General features: G+C 36.7%; 1 protein-coding gene across 1 annotated transcript in view; it reads left to right on the top strand.

Annotated features, from left to right (window-relative positions):
- The window catches only part of plce1 (phospholipase C, epsilon 1), a 98,801-nt gene that overhangs the window by 18,484 nt on the left and 58,458 nt on the right, over positions 1-21,859 (top strand). Inside the window, exon 3 of the mRNA XM_016240709.1 lies at positions 20,268-20,514. Coding sequence (XP_016096195.1) covers positions 20,268-20,514 — 247 coding nt within the window. The remainder of the gene's footprint in view (positions 1-20,267; positions 20,515-21,859) is intronic.

Genomic DNA, 21,859 nt, shown 5'->3' with positions numbered 1-21,859 from the left:
GGCTTAAATCTGAGCACTGGTTTAGGACCAGGCATTGTTTTGTTTGTCTGTAAATATTGTTTTTCTTTGTGTTCATTACTGTTTATTTCTGTGTGTTCATTACTGACTAACGTCATCATTACTGTCAACCTCTGACCTTAGCATTCATCAGACTGAATCTTTCTGTTGTGGTGGTTGATTTCCACCCCCTAGTGTGGACCAGTGGTTACATGATTCCTAAAAAACTCCTTTATGTGTGGTATTTGGTAAAAAAAAAAAAGTTGCAAAATCTAATCTCTGTATCCGGTAGAGTGGCACACCAGTGTTGTTTCTCAGCATTCCTGTCGTGTTCATCGACACAGAACAGTTACACACCTTTTCCAAAGTCAACACGACATTGTGACGCACATGAAAGTTTGCACGTTGCATGTTCTCCATACCATTCATTTACTACCAGTGAACAGTCTGGACACATCTACTCATTTTTTATTACTTATGCATTTTACAGTAATAGAGTGCTGCAATGATGACATATTTTTTTTTACATATTTTCTGGTTCCCTAGACAAAAAAATGATTGCAGAATATAAGCTCTGTGACCGACAAAAGTTTATGATTCTTTCACGTATTGTTCATCATGATGATCTTCACAAATGAACACAACTTTTATGAATTTTGAAGCCTAAATACAATCAACAGAATTAGAGGCTAAATGTCGGCTGTAAATGAACCACACCACAGTCGCATGATTCCAATGTCCCCACCATTAAGCTTCTGACATCTCTCAGTCCAATAAACATTTTCCCTGAAAGTTTGAGTTTGAATTATGAACAGTGAGGCTGTGAAAGCAACTAGTGAGTAGATGAGTTAACCTGTTTAGTGTGATGACTTTTATTTTAAATGCCTAAGACACACAGACACAGATTTTAGGCATTTAAACAAAAATCCATTCAAAAACCCAGTTGACTTAAGGACGATGCAACTGGAAGTGCTAATATGCTTAACTAAACTATGGGTTGTAGATCACTGATCTTCATGCATTTGGCCCGACAGTGAGCTGTGCCACTTGGAGGCAGTGTTATACAGCTTCAGTAACTGGCAGTACTCTGAACCTACAGAGAATATTCCAGGTCTTTCTGCTTTATTCATGTATTGTGAGATAGCTACACTTGTCACTTACTCACCAAACGCTCAGGAAATCATGGTTGCTGGTTTGCCATTCATTTAATTCTAGTTCCCCTAAAGGAGTTCAGAGTGACTTGACGTCCTTTTGCTGATGAGTTACCATGTTACCTAATCAAACGTTCATTAAAGCCATCATCTCAGAGGTCATCTAGGCCACTTCTCCCTTTAAAGTCCAACATGAACAGTGGCATTAATAGCATGAATTCAGCAGAATTGTAAGGTTACAGTATGTCATTTCTGTCTCTCTTTATTCTTTTATTCTACGTTGTGTTTGTAACCTGCTGTCTTGCTGGGAAATTCACTTGAGGTCTCTGCTTATGAGGTTGATATGGCAACGGCAGGCAGCGTTTGTTAATGACCGGGATCACGCAGCGATCCCTGGATGAAACGCACAGGTTCTGCCGTTGATAATTACACAAACAAGAATTGTAGTCAGTAGAATGAAGCGTTGAGCAGCCAATAATTTGCAGGCACATAATAGGTAAGATAAAAGTAATGTCATGATGCTAGTGCACCCATAATTTATTGAAAAAGGTAAATGTAGTTTAAAAGTTATATGATTAAATTTATATAATGAAAAGATAAAATATAATGACATTATTAATTTATATAATAATTATTATGAATTATAAATAATAATTAAAATAAATCATAAATGTATATATACAGTATATATGTGTGTGTGTGTGTGTGTGTGTGTGTGTGTGTGTGTGTATGTGTGTATATATATATATATATATATATATATATGTGTAGTAATTTTCATGCACAAATCAATTTAATTTAAACGTATGCTTTTGTTACAGCTGGCTTAAACATTTGGAGTCATTACAGCTTGAAACACTGCTTTTTTTCTTTATTTTTCAGTCGACTTGTACTTTTCACATCCTTAGTTGTAAGAGCACTAGTGAATTTATGCGGGCAGCTGCTAATTTTCATGGCTTTTGAATATATTTGATAATTTCGTGTTGGCCCGTGACACTTGGCTGCTTTTGATTGCTCTTACTCGAAAACATAAGTGCATTATGTTTCATGAGTTCTCGTTTGGCTGCTGCATTCATGCATTTACAGACACGATCTGATTATATGCTACAAATGCTTTAAGAATGACAACGGGATTAGAGTTCACTTCAGCAAGAGTTGCCTGCCAAGCAAATAAACAGGAATGTAAATATGAAGTCAGTGTAGTTGTCATTTGTCATCGGGACAGTCTGTTTGAAGACATTTCTCCTGTGTAAGATTGTATCTGCTTCATTACCTCCATTACCACGGCCCATTTGCCTCATATCCAAATAAGGGGAATCGAACCCGACCCAAGACATGGTCCCCTAAGTCTTACTTAAACTGCTACTAGATCGCTCTCTGTCCCTCTCTCTTCTCTCTCTCTCTCTCTCTCTCTCTCTCGCTCTTCCTTTGGCTTCTGTATTCCATCAGGAAGAATGTAAAGACACTACTCATTATTTGGGAACATGGTTGATGATGCATCATCTGGCCCGAATGGGAAACGGTAAGTTGGCCAAGGATTTTTTTCTTAAATATACAGTACTAGTCAAAAGTTTGGAAACGATTCAATTTTTAAATGTTTTTAATGAAGTCTCTTATTCTCATCGAGACTCAATTTATTTGATCAAATATATAGTGATAACAGTCATCTTGTGAAATATTCTTACAATTTGAAATCACTATTTTTTGTTGGGACAGATTTTAAAATGTAATTTATTCCTGTGATCAAATCTGAATTTTCAGCATCAGTCTTCAGTGTTACATGATCCTTTAGAAGTCAATCTAATATGCTGATTTGCTGCTCAGTTGTTATTATTGGTGCTTAGTTATTAATAAAGGTTCTTGTTATTATCAATGTTAAAAATATTTTTGCTGCTTAATATTTTGTGGAAACATTTGTTTCAGGATTCTTGAAATAGAATCTTTTGTAACAAATGTTTTTACTGTCAGTTTTGAACAATTTAATGCATATTTGCTGAATAAAAGCATTAATGTCTATTAAACATACACACATTTGTAGTATATCATGTTGTAGTATATCATGGTTTATGCATAAATATTAGGTACCACAACTATTTTCAACTGATAATAATAAGAAATGTTTCTTGAGCAGCAAATCAGCAGATTCGAATGATTTCTGAAGGATCATGTGATACTGAAGACTGGAGTAATGATACTAAAAATTCAGCTTTGCATCACAGGAATAAATTACATTTTAAAATATATTACAATAGAAAACAGTTATTTTAAATTGCAATACTATTTCACAATATTATAATGTTTTTACTGTATTTTTGAGCTCATAAATGCAGCCTTGGTGAGCATAAGATACTTCATTAAAAACATTTAAAAATCGTAATATTTCCAAACTTTTGACAAGTACTGTAGATATATTGAATACGTCTTGAATATATATCTTGCGTGCTTTGAGCACCTTTCTGACGAGTATGGATTTTTCTATGATCACATGAGTGCTTTGTTTTAAATGTCTAGTTTAGAGTTAAGTATTGCATTTCTGCTTGTGCTTTGCTGTAATGTTAGTAACATGATCTTTCTGTGGTGAGGCTTGCGAACAGGGTTTGGAGTGAAAGTTTCAGTGTGACATCATGAGAAACAGGATGAGATAACAGTATCCCACTGAGAACCTCATTTCTCCTTAATAAGATCCAGCTTTACTCTGTCACTGTGCCCTTGTAGCTTTATAGGGCTGGAGGAAATTCAGATGTTCATTGCTCTTAACCTTTCTGTTTTTACCCAGAGGCCCTTTTAATATCTCAAAAAGCATACTTAACATTTGAAGCATCAGGATGATGCTGCATGACTTTTCCTAATCTTACGAGAACGGCTCATAGCAAAATGTCAAGTTGATAACGTTAATCACACATCTGCAGAAAATGTTATATTATACTTGGAGTCTTAGAGATCCAAGCTATAAAACAAATATAATGATTTTTTTTTTACAAAATATTTTTGGATTCTGTAGCCGTTCACTCCTGACAGATATTTAATTTGATTTATGTATTGTATATCAGTCCGTGTACATGTGCGTGGCACGCAACTGTAAAGATATCTGTCTAAAAGGTTTTAAATGGGTCAGAGGTAATAGAACTGAAAGAGCAAATTAGAGGTTAATTAAAAAAATTACTATCATTATTAAACTTAAAGGGATAGTTCACCCAAAAATGAAAGTACTGTCATCATTTACTCGCCATTGTCAAGTCATTGAGCTCCTATTTTTATTTTTGGTTCCCAGTGTTCTTTAAAACATTTATTTTTTACAAGGCAGACATATTTTTATGTTCTGCAGAAGAAAGTAAGTCATACGGCTTAGGAACGGCATAGGGATCATAAATGATAACAGAATTGTAATTTTAGGGTTAACTATCTCTGTAAAGTCAGTCTCAACAGAACATGAGGGTTAAAACGGGCTTCGTCTTTACTTTTCACTGCCTTTTCAGCTGGAGTATAAACATACTGTACAAACAGTGTGCGATCTCTGGCTCTCTCTTCTGGTGTTTGCCTCATGCACAGACTTTGCTTTCACGTGCTGCAAGCGCACAGCCAAACACACAAATGCACATGCCAGGGAACTGCGATAAGCGATCGTAGAGCGCGTCCTGGGGTTTGTTGAGACGTCCCCATGTGAAATTCAACTGGAGATTATGAAGCACTCGGGGCCCCACCTCTCTCTGCTGTGTGCCAGAATAGCACCAAGTCCTCCTAAGACATCAGGGTCACTGAGCGCTCCTTAATGGCCTGAACCTGCCTCCAGGCTTACAGCAGGCCACATCCACGGTAAATCTCGCATGTGACTCTTACACAAGAAAAGCTGCTGTGGACTTAGCTTTTAGGGGCCCAGGGATCAATCGAAGGTTCTGAGATGGATTTGCAAGGAGTTCAGTGAGTAAGCTAAAGGCTTTTTCATTTTCTGTTTGATATTAAATGTTAAATTTTGCATACTGTGCTAATTTCGGTCATGTCAGAGTTTATTATTAGCCGTTGGCTGAATATGAATGTGACATGGATTGTTGAAGGTTCACTATTGAAATGGGATTCAATAGTGAAATGTGTGTTTTCAAATATGAAGTGTGTCAAATGTGAATCAGTTAACAAATCTGCAAGATTTTCACTTTAGTCATCATTTTCATTTAGTCGGGTTTTGAATAGGTTCAAGCTGAGCTTTGAGTGAGGGAGACTATCAGCAATCATTGTTAAGTGTGCAGTTTCCTGAGCAGATTTAGGGTCCCCCTGTGGTTCAGTTTATTTGAAGTTGAATTGTGGGAACTGGCCTCTCTATTGTCACGCAGTGGTGCTGCTCAGAGCCGTTTACTGTCTGTGTGTGTGTCTGTCAATAACTAAGCATTTTTTTGGGGTCTTATGGGTGTTAGACGTAAGCTGCTCTAGCATGGTGGGCATTGTTTCTCAATGTGGCAACAGCGCTGAAGTGATGGGCGGTCCATTTCCTGCATTCCTTATCAGAGATTAAGAACTGAAGATCCCATTTTTCATTGCTTACATCAGATGGGTGTAACAAATCTAACGTTCATTTTTAAAAGCACAAATCCCATGTTTTTTGTTGTGATATTATAAATGTTTGATTAAACTATTGTCTAGCATAAAATTCCAGTAGCATGAAAGTCACTAGTTTAAATGAAATGTCTATATCTCGACCTCCTTGTCTGTAACAAATAAAATCATATCAAAAATCTGACAATTTTGGCATAATTGGTACATTTACATTTATTAATTTGGCAGATACTCTCATTCAAATGAATTATAGTTAAAACAAAATATTTGTTGCACGTTTTTCAGAGTCCATTACTACATTACTTGAAATTGTAAAGTGAAATAATTTGGATAATTTCTTTAAAAGACAAGCAAACAATCACATACATTTTCAGCTATTTTTGTTGACTACATCATGCTCAAGCATTCAACCTTGTTAATTAAGTTATAGTAAAAAGGCTATACAAATATGATAAAAAGAAGTTTATCCCAAACTAACCTGCTAAAAATACTTGGGTCTAACTTTAAGATGTATGTATTTAAATTGCATATAAAATTTCCATCCAAATGGATTACACCGATAACGTAATCTGATGCATATGTCAGCCATACATGAATTAAGCAGGTTTAGGGCTAAACATATGTTTGAGTGTAAACATTCTATTTTCTTTTCATTTTTTTTTTAGATTATTATTTAGACTTTAAGGCTTATTTGTTAAAAGAACTACAAAATCACAAAATGTAAACTGTGTTTAGATAAAATAACAAGGTTTCAAAAAATGATAAAATGACTTGTATATTATTACTGAAGTAGAAGACCAGCATGTTCTGAAGGTTAAGCACCTCTACTGACCATTTGTTGTAAAAGCGTTTAAAGTAGAATTGAACCTTTTTATTTAAAGTTCTTAGGGTCTCACCAAAATAAAACCAAAAGCCAATAATTGCTATCAAAAATAACAAACACCTGCTGTTTTGACAATATAGGATTACATAGGGTTCCTCCCGTGCTGCACGTAGTTGCTCCTGTCAGGTGCGTAACGCTCGGACAGAATCGTTACGTTTGACAGCTGGAATCTTGTGAATGAAACCGAACTATAAACAGTCATGTTTACAGCAGCAGATATCACTAAAACTGGAACTCTGCCACAGGCTCTCAAATCTCTCCAGTCATGTTTCCATAAGTGATTTTCCTCAGAAGAAAACATTATTTCATGCGTACACTTCTCTTCATGCTTTCTGAGGCTGGTTTGTTAGTAGGATACTGGATAGCAGGAATCATTTTTCCACTGTAGAGTGCTTGATAAATGCCATGGTCCTCAAGCATAAACTGCTTTATGTAACATTGGTTCTCTCATGATAAGAAAATCTGTATCGGCAAAGATATTTATGTTTCAGGCTATCCAAACAGAATTAATTGATGTGTGATTGGCTGAAGCCAGCATTGCCTGGAAAAGAGGACAACGCTGGCGTGGACACAAAATATTTAGTGAGTTCTGAAGAAGGACAGACATTCATCAAGTAAGAGGGAGGGGAGGTCATATAAGACTAAAGATCAGGACCAGGTTTTGGGATGGCTCTCTGCCTGGATGAAAGGCCTGTCATGTGTTTTTTTATTTTGCTGGTCAGTCCTGTTTTAAAAACTCGTTCAGTCTTCCAAACAATAAAAAGGATCAACATAACCTGTGCACCAGACCTGAATGAATTTCTCAGGTTTGCATATTCTTTCATTTTCATTATTTCAGAAAGTAATGATTATAAGTCCTGTGCAGTTCTCCATATTTTGGCTTGTTCTTGTGGAAACTTTATCAAAGAGTTACTGGCACGACTCTAACCTCAACACATGATTGTTCTTGGCAGAATGTGTGTCACGTTGGATTAATGCTTTGAGGAAGTTATTAGGCTAAGCAAAGGCCCTGATACACTCGTTTTTCACCCAGGGGTAAAAGAGGTTAGTGAACATCCCAATGCCATCCACATTGCTGAGAGCCACATTTAGATGAATATGTAAATATGTGCTGCGTGTTTTATCAGTAACAAAATAAACACAGCAAAAATGACAGGAGAGAAAAGAGCAGTTAAGAAAGCATCTATTTATAGCGATGTGGGTATGTTTGCCCTAACTCTGGAATTTGGCACTCCAGTCAAGTCAAATATTGTTGATGTATATAGTGCTTTGTGCAATAGATAGCTTTAAAGCAAGTATCTTTAGAGTATTAAACATGAAAAAAAACGGTGTTAGTTTAGCTTTCAATTAGAATTACTCCAAATGAACATGGTTTTGGCCCAATTTTGTTTGAAATGACGTCATACCAGTTCATTCTTCGATTTTGCTTGAAGTATATTGGAACCTTAATGCTCTTGTAACATATCTATATTTGATCTTTGTATTCTATTATATTCTCTTCTATTCATTCATTAATTCATTAATTCATTCATGTTTTTATTTATTTATTTTTGTATAGCTTCTGGTTTGTTTGTTTATACAGAATCTATTTTATTTATAGTTTTTTCATGGACTTATCAGTAAAAACAAGTCCAAGAAAAATTCTTTCTAATAAATTTATTTTCTTCTTTTTATGATCAGCTATTATTTTCTGGATACAATTATGTATTAATTAAAATGTTCATTGTAATTAGAAAATCCTTGGTCAACCAAACTGAGAGAAAAACAAAATTGTCTTGGATAACATTATCTTTTATTCAAAATGATGTCACACCACTTAGTTCTTTGATTTTGTTTAATGTATAAACGGGTCATGAACTGCCTTTTTAAATGATTTTGTACTGTTCTCTGAGGTCCACTTATAATGTTATCAAGATTTTTACATAAAAAACATCATAATTTAGAAGTAATAGGCTATTTTCTGTCCTGTTTTGACCCCCTCATCAGAACGCTTTGTTTGAATAGGTGTGGCGGATTGTAGACTCGGAAGTAAACGCCCACCGCTATGATTGGCTAACAGTTGTGTATGTTTGACAGCCTACAGCCTTCACAGATGGACACTGCTGTGATTTAGGTTAAAAATGCATAAATAGTACAGTACATATCAAGCAATCTATAATAACTGACAAAGCAATAGTGACCTCGTAATAAGTATTGTGCTTTGTTTGTAAATGAATCGGTGTTCTTACAGATGTGGTCTGGATCTTCATTAAAAATCAAATTAATCCACTCTTTCCTAATGTTGGGATCAGAAGGAAGGCAATGCAAAGACTGTTTTTCCACAACTTGGCACTGTACAGCGTCGTCTTGTCTTCGGAGCATCTTTATAGTTCGGTTTCTGTGTAAGTATTGTGCTTTGTTTGTAAATGAATCGGTGTTCTTACAGATGTGGTCTGGATCTTCATTAAAAATCAAATTAATCCACTCTTTCCTAATGTTGGGATCAGAAGGAAGGCAATGCAAAGACTGTTTTTCCACAACTTGGCACTGTACAGCGTCGTCTTGTCTTCGGAGCATCTTTATAGTTTGGTTTCTGTGTAGACCTGTGTTTGCCTCTCTCGTTATTTACTCTACATGCACAAATTGGTGGGCGGGGCTAAACAGGCAGAAGCATGCATTGATGATCTTCTGTGGAGGCGGGGTTTAGCCACACTATTACGTCACTATTACGTCATAAAGTGTCACATTCCACAACCTGTCGTTTTGGCAGATTGGATTCAATATAAGATGTTTTTAGGCTACGTTTACACTGTTGCGTTTTCATTTTAAAATGCATAACTTTTGCTACGGTTACACCTGTCGTTTACTCCAGCATTTTCAACCCTCGAAAACGGAGACTTTCGAAAAACGCTGCAGACCCCGTTTTAGCTTGAAAACTCCGGGGCTGCGTTTCAGTGTAAACGGACCAAAACGGAGACTTTTGAAAACAATGGCGTGGCTGCCCACATTCACCCTGCGTATCCTTGACGACTGTGTAAACCATAACATCATGCTCATTGTTGTACCCGTATACATATCTATGTTTGTACCTTCATGAATGGTCTTGTGGCACGCGTTTTCGGTTTTGTGTTGTGGACGGAGAACGTTTCTGAAACGCATTGAAAACGCCAGTGAAGACGAGGATCGTTTTCATTTTAAAACACCGTTTTAAAACGAAAACGCACTAGTGTAAACAGGGCCTTAGACCAACGAGAAAGTTTTGAGTTCTGAAACATACAGGATGTTTTTATAGTATAATAACCGCTTACATGTCAAAAGATTTTGATACCTTTTAATGCTCTTGCAACATATACAAGTTTCGTCTTTGTGTTAGATTAATATTATTATTTATTATAGTTTTGCCTGATTTATTTTCTTCCTTTATGTTCTTCGTTCGTTCGTTTGTTCGTTCCTTCCTTCCTTCCTTTCTTACTTTGCTAGAAATAATTTTTCTTCAACTTATCAAAAAAAAAAAAAAATCACTTTTACCTACTTTTGCCTATTATAATTAGCTATTGTTTTCTCTGGCATAAAATTTGTTTGTTTTGATTATTTGACACAATTATGTTTTAATTAAAATATGAATTGTAAATGGAAAATCCTACATAGGCCAACCCAATTGAGAGATGCACAAAATTGTCTTAACAGTATAAGCATCTCCCATCAGATACATGCATATCTCACATACACACTGGTCCAGATTTGGCCCCTCTTCACTGTAACCCTAAACCACCCTACTTGTGCTGCTTCAAAACGATACAAACTCACTCCAGCTGAACCTTTTCAACTAGCCTGTCTGTGACAGCTGCAGCGATTGGGTCACATGAGACCTTGCTCTCAGTGTGCTAGAAGGGATCCTCAGGTCACCCCGTAACAACCCTGAGGATCCGTGCTGAGTCATTATGCCCAAGAGCAGCTCTGACAGCAAGCGCTCTGGGTGAATAAATCAAGCCCACTTCCAGTCAATAGCAATACTGACAGTTTGCGCTTCATTAGTGGTAGATTAATGCACAGCATTTCAGGCGAGATACGGTATATGACGGGCTGTGGAGTAAATGCACTGATTAGATGCGTGTCAGGTGGGCTGTGTCACTGTTGTCAGGGGCTTTTTACAGAGTGGGTACAGAACAAATGAAAAGGGCTTGATTAATGTGCAAATTCAGCTTTATCATGCAAATTAAATTTTCAGTCAGCTGAATCAGTTGTTAGATGGGTTGAAAGGAGACAGCATCTTGTGCTTAATTGTTTGTAGTTCTTTGTTCAATACATTGCTAGTTCATCCAGAAATGAAAATTCTGTCATTATTTACTCGCATGTAGCTCCAAACTAGTTTTGTTTTTATGCCTTATGTTAGGTTATTGTGGTGTATGGTGTTTTCTTTTACTTTGTTTTGTTGTCCTGCTGTTTTGTTATGTTGCCTTTTTTGTTTGTTTGTTTTTGTGTTTTTTATGTTTTGTTGTGTTATTGTGGTGCTTTGTTTTACTTTGTGTTTTCATTGTGCTGTTTTATTGTTTTGTTGTTTGTGGTGTTTTGTTTTGTTGTTATGTTTTGACTTTGTTTGTTGTTTTGTTGTTTGTGTTATTTTGTTTTGATTTGTTGTGTTTTTGTTCAAATAATCTAAATGCAGCTTTTTCATTAAATGACGGTTTATAGTTACTACTATTCCTTTTATGTATTATCAAGCTGTTGTTGTATAATGGTAGTTTTCCTTGATCATTACTTTATGGTGTCTGGCATAACTATTTCTTTATTCACAAATAGGCTTCCAGAAGAAATAAAGTCACTTTGTGAGATATACTGCTGATAATGAGAGGTATACAGTCATATTGTATTATATAAAGTCACAATTGTGAGATCTCCTATAGGGACGAAAAGGAGAGATATATTGCGAAATATACAATAGAAATGAGATATAAAGTCATGATAAACATTTTATTTCTTTTAAAATGGGTTTCCATACTAAACTGATTTAAAATGAGAATATTATGCAATTATATTTTGCATAGTTGTTGTGCATGTGTTAGAAGGCAGCACTGTACTCAGCTGCTGTGTGTCAGTCATTCTCAAGGTATTCTGGCCATTCCTGCGTGTCTGCAGCCTCAGAGCCGGACTGAGACACTCTGACCCTGCCAGCTAGAGTTTCAGCCCTTGTGCTGCAGTGACTCTCTCTACAAAGCACCTCATGGAATAGTGGCTATAGAGAGCACAGAACATCAAGACAGGGTCAACGATGAAGCTTTGACAGACTGAGAAACAAGGGGCCCAAACTGAGCCAACAGGATTCTCATGGCTTCCATAATGAATGTTTTTTCAATGAAATCTGGTTTAGATAATCATGACACAATGACATCAGACACTGAAGTGATTTCATTTAGGTCCCGGTTAACATGATAATAATACAACTGAATTTGACACATTGATGGTTTGTTTGAAACTGGTGTTATATTACATGTTACAAAAATGTTACAAAAAAACGAAAGTTAAGTTCTGCCCAGAGACTGTCACCACCTCCATTTTCACAGGGCAGTTAGAGGTAACTCACACACCTGCTAGCGCTGTGGTCAGATGGGGACATGCCAGTGAGAGAGAGTCAACGCTTCAGCATTTATGTCAATGAAAGGATTGAGAATCATGCCATACTTTGTGAGGCTTTCTATAGACAGACACGTTCTGCATCACTGAAGCATGCAATGTTATTGCTTTCCTAAGCTGACAGTTTTAACATGAATCAGCCAACAACCATCTAGAAATCCTCTAGTAACTACTAAGATCACCCCCCCCCCCCCCCCCCCAAAAAAACCCCTGCACACTTAAAAAGATTGATTCTTTATTGGTATCTGTAGTTCCATGAAGAACATTTTTATAGGACAAAAGGGTCTTTATGGTGCAAGAAGATTCTTTAGATTTTTTTTTTTAATGTTCTTCACACTAAGAACAGGGTTTTAATTGGATGCAGAAAGTCTTAAATTTGGCATAATTGTTGCATGCACTTCAAAAAATACATATCTTCCTCAGTATTTTTGTCTTGTTTTCCAATTCAAATATCTTAAGTCAGTATACATTTACTTGAGAGGCAAAATGAAGATACAAAGTTTGAAACTGAACCAAACTGAATAAAACTGAGATTATACTTAAAACAAGAACAAATATCTGAGCTATGAACACTTGTTTTGCCTTTGAATTAAGTTAATATTTGTTCATGTTTTTATCATAAACTCACTTCATTTTGATATGTTTCTCAGAAAACAAGACGACTTATGTCATTTTGCCTCATGAATCTTGATTTAAGAATCTTTTAGACATTTGCACTGGAAACAAGTCAAAGGTACTTGGGAAGAACTGCACTTTTTTTGCAGTGAGATTAGAAGGTACAGTAAAAGTTATTTTCATATTCTAGTGGGTGGGGTTGGAGCTATTCATTCTCCATAAGGTGTTTCTTTTTTTTAGTAAAATGAATTAAGAAATTGAGATCTGTTATGAACTGTAAGTGTCGCTAATACAACTTAAAGTGTGCTCCCTAGAGATTTACATTTAGATAACGTGTATTGTGTTCCCTTCAATATATTCCTTACATTTTCTTTACTTGGTCTTAAAAAGGTCTTAAAAACTTTAAAATTTGCCTTCATAAAACCTGCTGAAACCCTGTAAGAAAATAATGGTTCTATGGCATCACTGTGAAAACCCCCTTTTGAATCCTTTATTTTTGCATTATGAACCATGACTCTTTAGGGCCTTTCGCACCGCTTTAGTTCCAGAACTAAATGTACAGTACTAAAGTACTGGGACGATTTTGCACAAACTGTTTCCCAGTACCATTTAAAGGGTTGCATTTGCACCGAGAGTGTGTACTAAGAAGTGACGTAAGCCGGTCGACAGCTTTCGTTATTTGTGCGCGGCGTTCAACAATGGAAACAAAGAAGAACAACATTAACAACAGGAGGATGGAGGACGCTGTGATCGGAGCTATGTTTTTGTTGTGTGGTTGTGTGGTTTCACAATAATGGACATGGAAAGTCGCCGTATACGTAAAGCGATTGAAAGAACGGAAAGGAGGACTAAGAATCTCCAACGACAACTGGCAGTGCTACATTTGCTACAAGTGCCTGCACTTCAGCATCCGTCCATCTATCGCTCTTCTCCACTTGCGAAATAAGTTGACACAATGTTTACAGTATGTTTACACAGTGTTTTAAATCATGGCGGGTGAGGGCGTTTTCATACTCGTTTGGCCAATCAATGTCTACTTACGTCACGATTAGTACCAGTTGTGCTGGTTAGACCCTGCTCCGGAGTAGGAGCTAATTTGGTTCTCGAAAAAGGCAGTCCGGTACTAAAATCGCGCCCAGTTCCGGCGGTGCGAATACGCCAAAAAGGGGGTAGTTCCACAATTAGTTCTGGTACTATGAAAAGGTTCCCGCAGTGCGAAAGGCCCTTTTGAGAACCGCATCTAGTTAGCATCTGTGCTGTTGATTTTAAAACCAAAAAGAATGAGTGTCAGACTTCAGGCGGCTGGTGAACGTGCAGATTTTAGTCCCTAAGGTCCAGTTTAAGATCTGACAAAAGCAGACTTCGCTTTTATCATGAGCAGTGCAGGAAACCCATCCCATTAAAGAGTAATTATAAAGGACCATGGCTCTATGGCTCAGGGAGGGGCTTCTGAGGACTGCCAGTTTTGCAAAATCATTTTTCAGATAAGCAGACAGTTTGCTTAGTGCTGTAGTTTAACGTTTGGAAACAATGAGGCCCATTTTACAGGTGCAGTACTTGAAGTCCTGCATGTTTGCACAGTTTCTACATCAATCAGTAGTGGAAAACAGCCTTAGTACAGTATTATTTCATGCACATTATAGGTGTATTATCCAGCTTGTAATGCATAATATATGTAAAGAATAAGTGATGGCGGATCATTGAAGTATTGGAAATGAATGTAGACCCTGCGTCTATGCACCAGAATATAAGTTTGTAAACATGATATAAAGAATTTAGTGAAGCATTTATACTTCTAAGCATACAGTTACAGAACTGAAAGTTTGTCAACCAATGAGAATCAACAACGCTGTGGTATAATTTATGATAATGTGCTATGACCATGTCCATTGTCCATTGGTTATCTGGGGTCTGAATAAAGTTGACTCATGGATTAACTAATCAAAATAACATGAAATATTTAGAGATCAAATGCCATACTTTGTTGGCAGCAACTCAAAAATGTGTTTGCCTTTGCCTTTTAAGCATACAGTGATGACATGTTCTTTACTTAAGTACACTAAAGCAGGTTTTCTCTTCTTGATTAAAACCTCATTAACACAGTTTCAAAGGAGTGTTGCCTCGTTACGTAAGTCCTCATCTTGATTAGGGTTTTTTTGTTGTCTTTTTGTTTGAAGTGAGAAAAATGAGAAACGGAGCAATTGACTTGCTAAGCACTATCAAGAATCTTTCATCCTGGTTGCTATGGTAATAAGCTCATTTTTCCTCTGTGGTGAGCGTGAGCGCAACACTCTGTGTGTCCAATTAAAGACGTTACTCACCTCACTCTTGAAATATTGCATCTGCTGATTGTTTTTCTAGGGCTCAGACCCAGAAGTGTGCAGTTTGCACATATTTTTAAATAAAAAAATAAAAATACATGTTTCTTCCTGACATATATAAAATGTTTATATATATTTTATGTCAGGAAGTAAAATATATTTGTATTTTATTTATTTATTTAATGCCATTTTTGTGCAAACTATATATACAGTGGTAACAGTCAAACATGGCGGTGGTAGTGTGATGGTCTGGGGCTGCTTTGCAGCTTCAGGACCTGGACGACTTGCCATAATTGATGGAACCATGAATTCTGCACTCTATCACAAAATCCTGAAGGAGAATGTCTGGCCATGAGTTTGTGACCTCAAGCTCAAGCGCACTTGGGTTATGTAGCAGGACAATGATCCCAAACACACCAGCAAGTCCACCTCTGAATGGCTCAAGAAAAACTAAATTAAGGTTTTGGAGTGGCCAAATCAAAGTCCGGACTTAAATTCGATTGAGATGCTTAAACAGTCCATTCATGCTCGAAAACCCTCCAATGTGGCTGAATTAAAACAATTCTGCAAAGAAGAGTGGGCCAAAATTCCTCCACAGCGATATGAAAGACTCATTGCCAGTTATCGCAAACACTTGATTGCAGTTGTTGCTGCAAAGCGTGGCACAACCAGTTATTAGATTTAGGGGGCAATTACTTTTTCACGTAGGGCCAGGCAGGTTTGGACAGCTTTTTTCCCTTAATAAAAGAAATCATCATTTAAAAACTGCATTTTGCATTTACTTGCATTATCTTTGTGTAATATTAAAATTAGTTTGATGATCTGAATCTTTTAAGTGAGACAAATATGCAAAAAATAAAAAAAACAGGAAGGGGGCAAAAACCTTTTAACACCACTGTATATATTATTCAACAAGGATTCATTAAACTGAAAAAAAGTGACAGTATAGACATTTATAATTTTACAAAATATTTATATTGTGATTAAATGCTGTTTTTTGAGCTTTCTATTCATCAAAGTATACTGATGCAAAATCACTGTAACAGTTTCCACAAAAATAATAAACAGCATAACTGTTTTCAGTGTTGTTTAATGAGAAATGTATCTTGAGCAGCAAATCAGTATATTAGAATGATTGCTATCTAAATGTGACGCTGAAGACTGGAGTAACGATGCTGAAAATTCAGCTTTGCATCACTGGAATAATTTTACAATTAAAATCTAATCAAATAGAAAACTTTTGTTTTAAATGGTAATAGAATATACAATATTACTGATTACTCCATTTTTGTTCAAATTAGGGATGTCAACGATTAATCGATGATCGATTAATTGTCGATAAGAGATACAATCGATTAAAGCTACCGGTGGTCGATTAAGCAGTTTAATTTTGGGCTGCGTGCGGCTCATGTGCAAAACACGTGCGAGCGGCTGTGCGTGACGGTGACGGTATATAAATGCATCATCATTCATTCATAATGTACAAATTAAGCTTTTAATGTGATTTAAACTTTAAAAGTACATTAAAATAGAAACAGATAGGCTATTCATTCCTACAAATTAAGTACTGGTCATAATACTCACATAAAAATGTTTCATGTGAGCAACAGTGTGTTTTGCTGCAGCAGCGCTGATGGAAGCGGTTCACTGACTGCGCAGCACAGCCACACGCTCCACAGTTACGTTTGGGATCATTTTATTTTAAATGCCATTATGTCAGTTGAAAACATTGCAGTTGTGTTTTAAAATACAACAACGAGCACCACGAAACCATTTAAAGAGGTGCGTTCAGCGGTCTTCGTGACGGGATAGGAAACACTGACTCAACAAAGTAAAATGATCTCAAACGTACGGCGCACTCTTTTCATTTTATCAAATGATCATAATCACATTTATTCATTTTACAATCCTGCTACTAGCATTTCATTCAGACTAAAACCCCTTTAATTTGGGTGAGAAATAGAGAATAGAGAAACATTTTTTTGGAGTGGCTTTTACGTATCATGTCATGCTGGTGACTCCGTGCCGCTGCAGTAGATGCATTTAGCAGCATTAAGGTTAACGATTAATCTAATGTAATTGATCGTTAATTTAAATGACGATCAATCATGGAAATGATCGAAAATTGACATCCCTAGTTCAAATAAATGCAGCCTTGGTGAGCAAAAGAGATTTCTGTGTAAGAAACTTCTTTCAAAAATATTCAAAATCTTACTGACCCCAAACTTGTGAATGGTGTATATATGTGGAATATATAGTCAATGTTGTCAGTGCAAGTAAAAATCTGAAACTTCTGTGAATAATACCTTTACAATTACTGTAATTTACACATGCTTTCTGTTTTTGTTCTTACATTATAAACAACCTAAGTGAAAGGTCTTCAAGGTTCTGTGCTTTGATTAGCTTTTTGCATTTTTTTTTCTTAAGCTCAGAGCAACTGCTATTTGCCTATGTCACATTGCATCGATGCTGAATCCATTTAACCAATGAGAGTGGTTTAAGTCTCATCAGAGCCAGATCCATTTGGGGAGAGAGGTGGCAAAAAAGCTGGGTCAATTGTTTCAGCGGAAGGGCACAGACAACAGCTGTAATGACTTTCCTGGAAGCAGCTGGCAGAAATGCTGTCTGGGATCACTAATGGTGAAATAATGCTCTTATTTGGTGCTCTTTCTCTAAGGATAAATTTGATGGCAAGACCTGGGATTGTTGTTCTCGATTTCTGCTTTTATTGGGCTGATCATTCAGCAGTTACTAGTTCAGAAGAGAGGTCTTTTTTAACTCTTATAGCTTCCTGTTGTTATCATTATTAAGGAACCGGCTGTTGTTGGTTCCTTGGGTTGTTCACATTGACAGCGATTAAATCACTGCAGAGCACCAAGTCAAAGATTATTAAAGAAGCGTAGATGGCGACCTCCATGTCTATTAGGGGTGGCACTGACTAGTCAGCCAGTTGATTAGTTCTGCCACTAGTTGAGCTTATGTAGTTAGACCAGTGGTTCTCAATCAGATGGCCTCCGCAAACTTCCAGGGGCCCCAATATGTCCTAAATTATTTAAACTTAGTTATATCAACATAGTCTTAATTAAAGTGCTTGAAAAAATCTTAAAACAAATATTTAAGTAAATCACAAAAAATTGAGATGTAAAAGTGTATTAAGATATAAAAAGCAAAAATGCCTATTTGGCAATATTTCTATTTTATTTATTTTTTTAAATCATGCCACATTGTAGTCATTTGTTCCCTAAATCTAATTAAATCAACATGAGGGAATAAATTAATACAATGTTGCTGTGATTTAATAAAACAATGGAATGAATTAAGTCATAGGAACGAATTCTTAATTTGTTGCCACATTGAATATATTTTTGTCTGCATGTCATGTACAGGGCTTCGTATAACACTTGTCTTACTTTCGTTAACAAAAGTTCTAGTTTTTTTTTTGTATGTGCAGGTTTTGACAGCAAGGTTTACACACATCAAAAACACAATACAAATATAGACATTGCATAAACATTTAGTTGTTCAGCAGGATTAATAAATACATAATATGAACATATCAAATATTAAAAAAAATACAGAATATGTATACATATAAATATATATAAAGAAAGATAAAAAAAAAACAAAGGCCAAAGAAGATTTATGCAAAACCAGTATAAACATGCATCACAATGGGGCAATCTTCAGATTTTCAAGCTGAATACTGTATTCCCAAGGTTAATAAATGTGTTTGTTCCAGTGAGAAAAGGGTCTCATATCTTGTAAAACTTAAAAGGCTTGCCTTTTAATGCAATAGAAAAGACTTCATATGGAGTAAGAACTTCAGCTGTATTTATCCACTAGTAATTTAGGGAATTTGGTCTGTTATCCAACATAGAAGTATACATTTGAGAGCATAGTTTAATAGTATTTGAAGAAGATGGGCTCCTTGGAATTTGAAGGGGAATTCTTGACTTATACCTAACAGACATGCTTTTAATATAAGTGAGTTTGTAATTGTAGTATTTTATTTAATAATAATGAATTTACCATTTTCAAGCATTTTTTTTTCCTTTTTTTTTTCAAAGAAAGGGAACGATGTAAAGATCTAATGTTAAAGATCAAAATAAAAAATGCAGATCCTGACAAATATCTTGTAAAATATGCAGTGTAATCGGTAATATCGTTGTTGTTACAAGTTTATTAAAGGTAGGATAAGCAATTTTTCAAAAACGCTTTAGAAAACTGATTCGGGCCGAATAGCAAAACAAACTTGTAGCCAATTAGCAGTAAGGGGCGTGTCTACTCATGATGTGGAGGAGAGAGTGCTCAGTGCACAGGACAGACATTAGCGAGCCGAGCGACAGAAAGATCGAGATGGCGAATAAAAAACAAAAGAGGAAAACGTCTGCGGAACAAAAGAAGGCTGAAGGCAATAAGGCAAGAAGTAGGACCCGTGTAAATATCGGATCAGCTTTCCAGCGCTGGAGAGAACTCAAGGAGCGGAAGGCCTGCGATCGGACGCCGAGGTTGCTTTGTTTCTTCTCGATAGGTGACTAACACTATGTCTGCGCCGCAACAGCTAAAGTCTGTCTAGTACACTGGACGCGACAAAACGATCACTGAAAATCATTTGAAATTTGTGTCAATACGTCATGAATAGAACGCAGCAGCAGTTTTCTGTCGTGGATTTGTCGTGCCACGCCGCATCCAGTGTAGACCATAGATATGTATATATATCTATGGTGTAGACAGCATCACTGATTATAATGAGTTCTATAGTATTTTGTCGCGCCACTCGCATTCGGTGTAGACACAGTGTAACATTGGTTTTGCTTTGTTTCAGAGAACTAATCATTGCCTGTGTTGCGTACGTATGTGTGGGGTGGAGCTATGAAAATAGGGGCGAGAACCTTTTGGGATAGGGGCGTGTTTGTTTTGGTGATTTTAAATGTCAACATTGGCTACCAGAAATCACTTACCCCACCTTTAATCGGTGGGAAAATTTCCTCACCGTGGCATCTCTAATAGGAGAGCATTCATATGTTGTCTTGTGAAAAAAGGCTGAGATAGCCCTGGGTTCGACAACCTCAGACAACATGTTCTCTGTTTAATAATACAAAAACATCAACAAACATGCATTGCCATTGTCTCTCTTTTCTACAGATTGACCATGTTGATCCTACCCTGAGTCCTGAGGTCTATCTCCTGCACCCGTCCAGAAAGCTGCTTGCCCAGGCTGTGTCATGGCTGCAGGTCTCCCTGTTGCAAATTAGATTCAGGGCCTGCCTTCCTAGAACCAGCATTGCAGCTCGTCTGAGCGGGGCCCTGCTGGAAGCCACAGCTGCTCTCGGGGCCCGAAGTTCTCTGCCTAGCTTCACTGTTGGCTCCACAGGTCGAGCGATGCTGAAAGGTAAAAAACCCACCAGTTTTGTTGGTGCTTCATGCTGATGTTTTTACGATTAAAGGGGAAATTAAAGGGTTACTCCACCCCAAAATGAAAATGTTGTCATTAATCACTTACCCCCATGTTGTTCCAAACCCGTAAAAAGCTTTGTTGGTAACACTTTACAATAAGGTTCATAAGTTAAACATTAGTTAATATATTAACTAACATGAACTAACCATGAGCAATACATTTGTTACTGTATTTACTAATCTACGCTAATGTTAGGTAATAAAAATACAGATGTTCATGTTAGTTCACAGTGCATTAACTAATGTTAACAAGATTTTAATAATGTATTAGTAAATGTTGAAATTAACATGAACAAAGATTAATAAACGCTGTATAAGTGCAGTTCATTATTAGTTCATGTTAACTAATGAACCTTATTGTAAAGTGTTACCGCTTCGTTCGTCTTCGGAACACAATTTAAGATATTTTGGATGAAAACCGGGAGGCTTGTGACTGTCCCATTGCCAAATAAATAACACTGTCAAGGTCAAGAAAAGTATGAAAGACATCGTCAAAATAGTCCATCTGCCATCATTGGTTTAACCATAACGTTATGAAGCGACGAGAATACTTTTTGTATGCGAAGAAAACAAAAATAACGACTTTATTTAACAATTCGTCTCCTCTTTGTCTCTCCGCATCACCGTAGCGTCATTTTGGAGAATATCCGCTGGATGCAAGCAGCTTACGCTATTCTGTGTCAGCTGCGACACAAGGATACGTTTTCTACATGTATTTACGCTTTGATTTGATTGAAAATAGCGCATCCGTGCAGCGCGGCTGACACAGAAGAGCATACGCTGCTTGCATTCAGCAGATATTCTCCAAAATGGCACTACGGTGATGCGGAGAGACGCAGAGGAGACGAATTGTTGAATAAAGTCGTTATTTTTGTTTTCTTCGCGTACAAAAAGTATTCTTGTCGCTTCATAACGTTACGGTTGAACCACTGATGGCAGATGGACTATTCTGACGATGTTTTTCATACTTTCTGGACCTTGACAGTGTAATTTACTTGGCAGTCAATGGGACAGTCACATGCCTCCCGGTTTTCATCCAAAATATCTTAAATTGTGTTCCGAAGGCAACTACGCTTTTACGGGTTTGGAACGACATGGGGGTATGTGATTAATGACAAAATTTTCATTTTGGGGTGGAGTATCCCTTTAACAACTGACTAACAACAATACTTTCTATTCACGTTGAACAGATAATAAAAAGACAACTTTAACGGTCTTTGTATTCCCATGTGGATGCCCCCCCCCCCCACGCTTAAAGGCTGTTTTTTTTAGTTTCTTTT

Source organism: Sinocyclocheilus grahami, unplaced genomic scaffold (genome assembly GCF_001515645.1).
Source record: "Sinocyclocheilus grahami isolate Dianchi unplaced genomic scaffold, SAMN03320097.WGS_v1.1 scaffold599.1, whole genome shotgun sequence".
Taxonomy (NCBI): Eukaryota; Metazoa; Chordata; class Actinopteri; order Cypriniformes; family Cyprinidae; genus Sinocyclocheilus; species Sinocyclocheilus grahami.
This window is presented reverse-complemented; position numbering and strand designations above follow the sequence as displayed.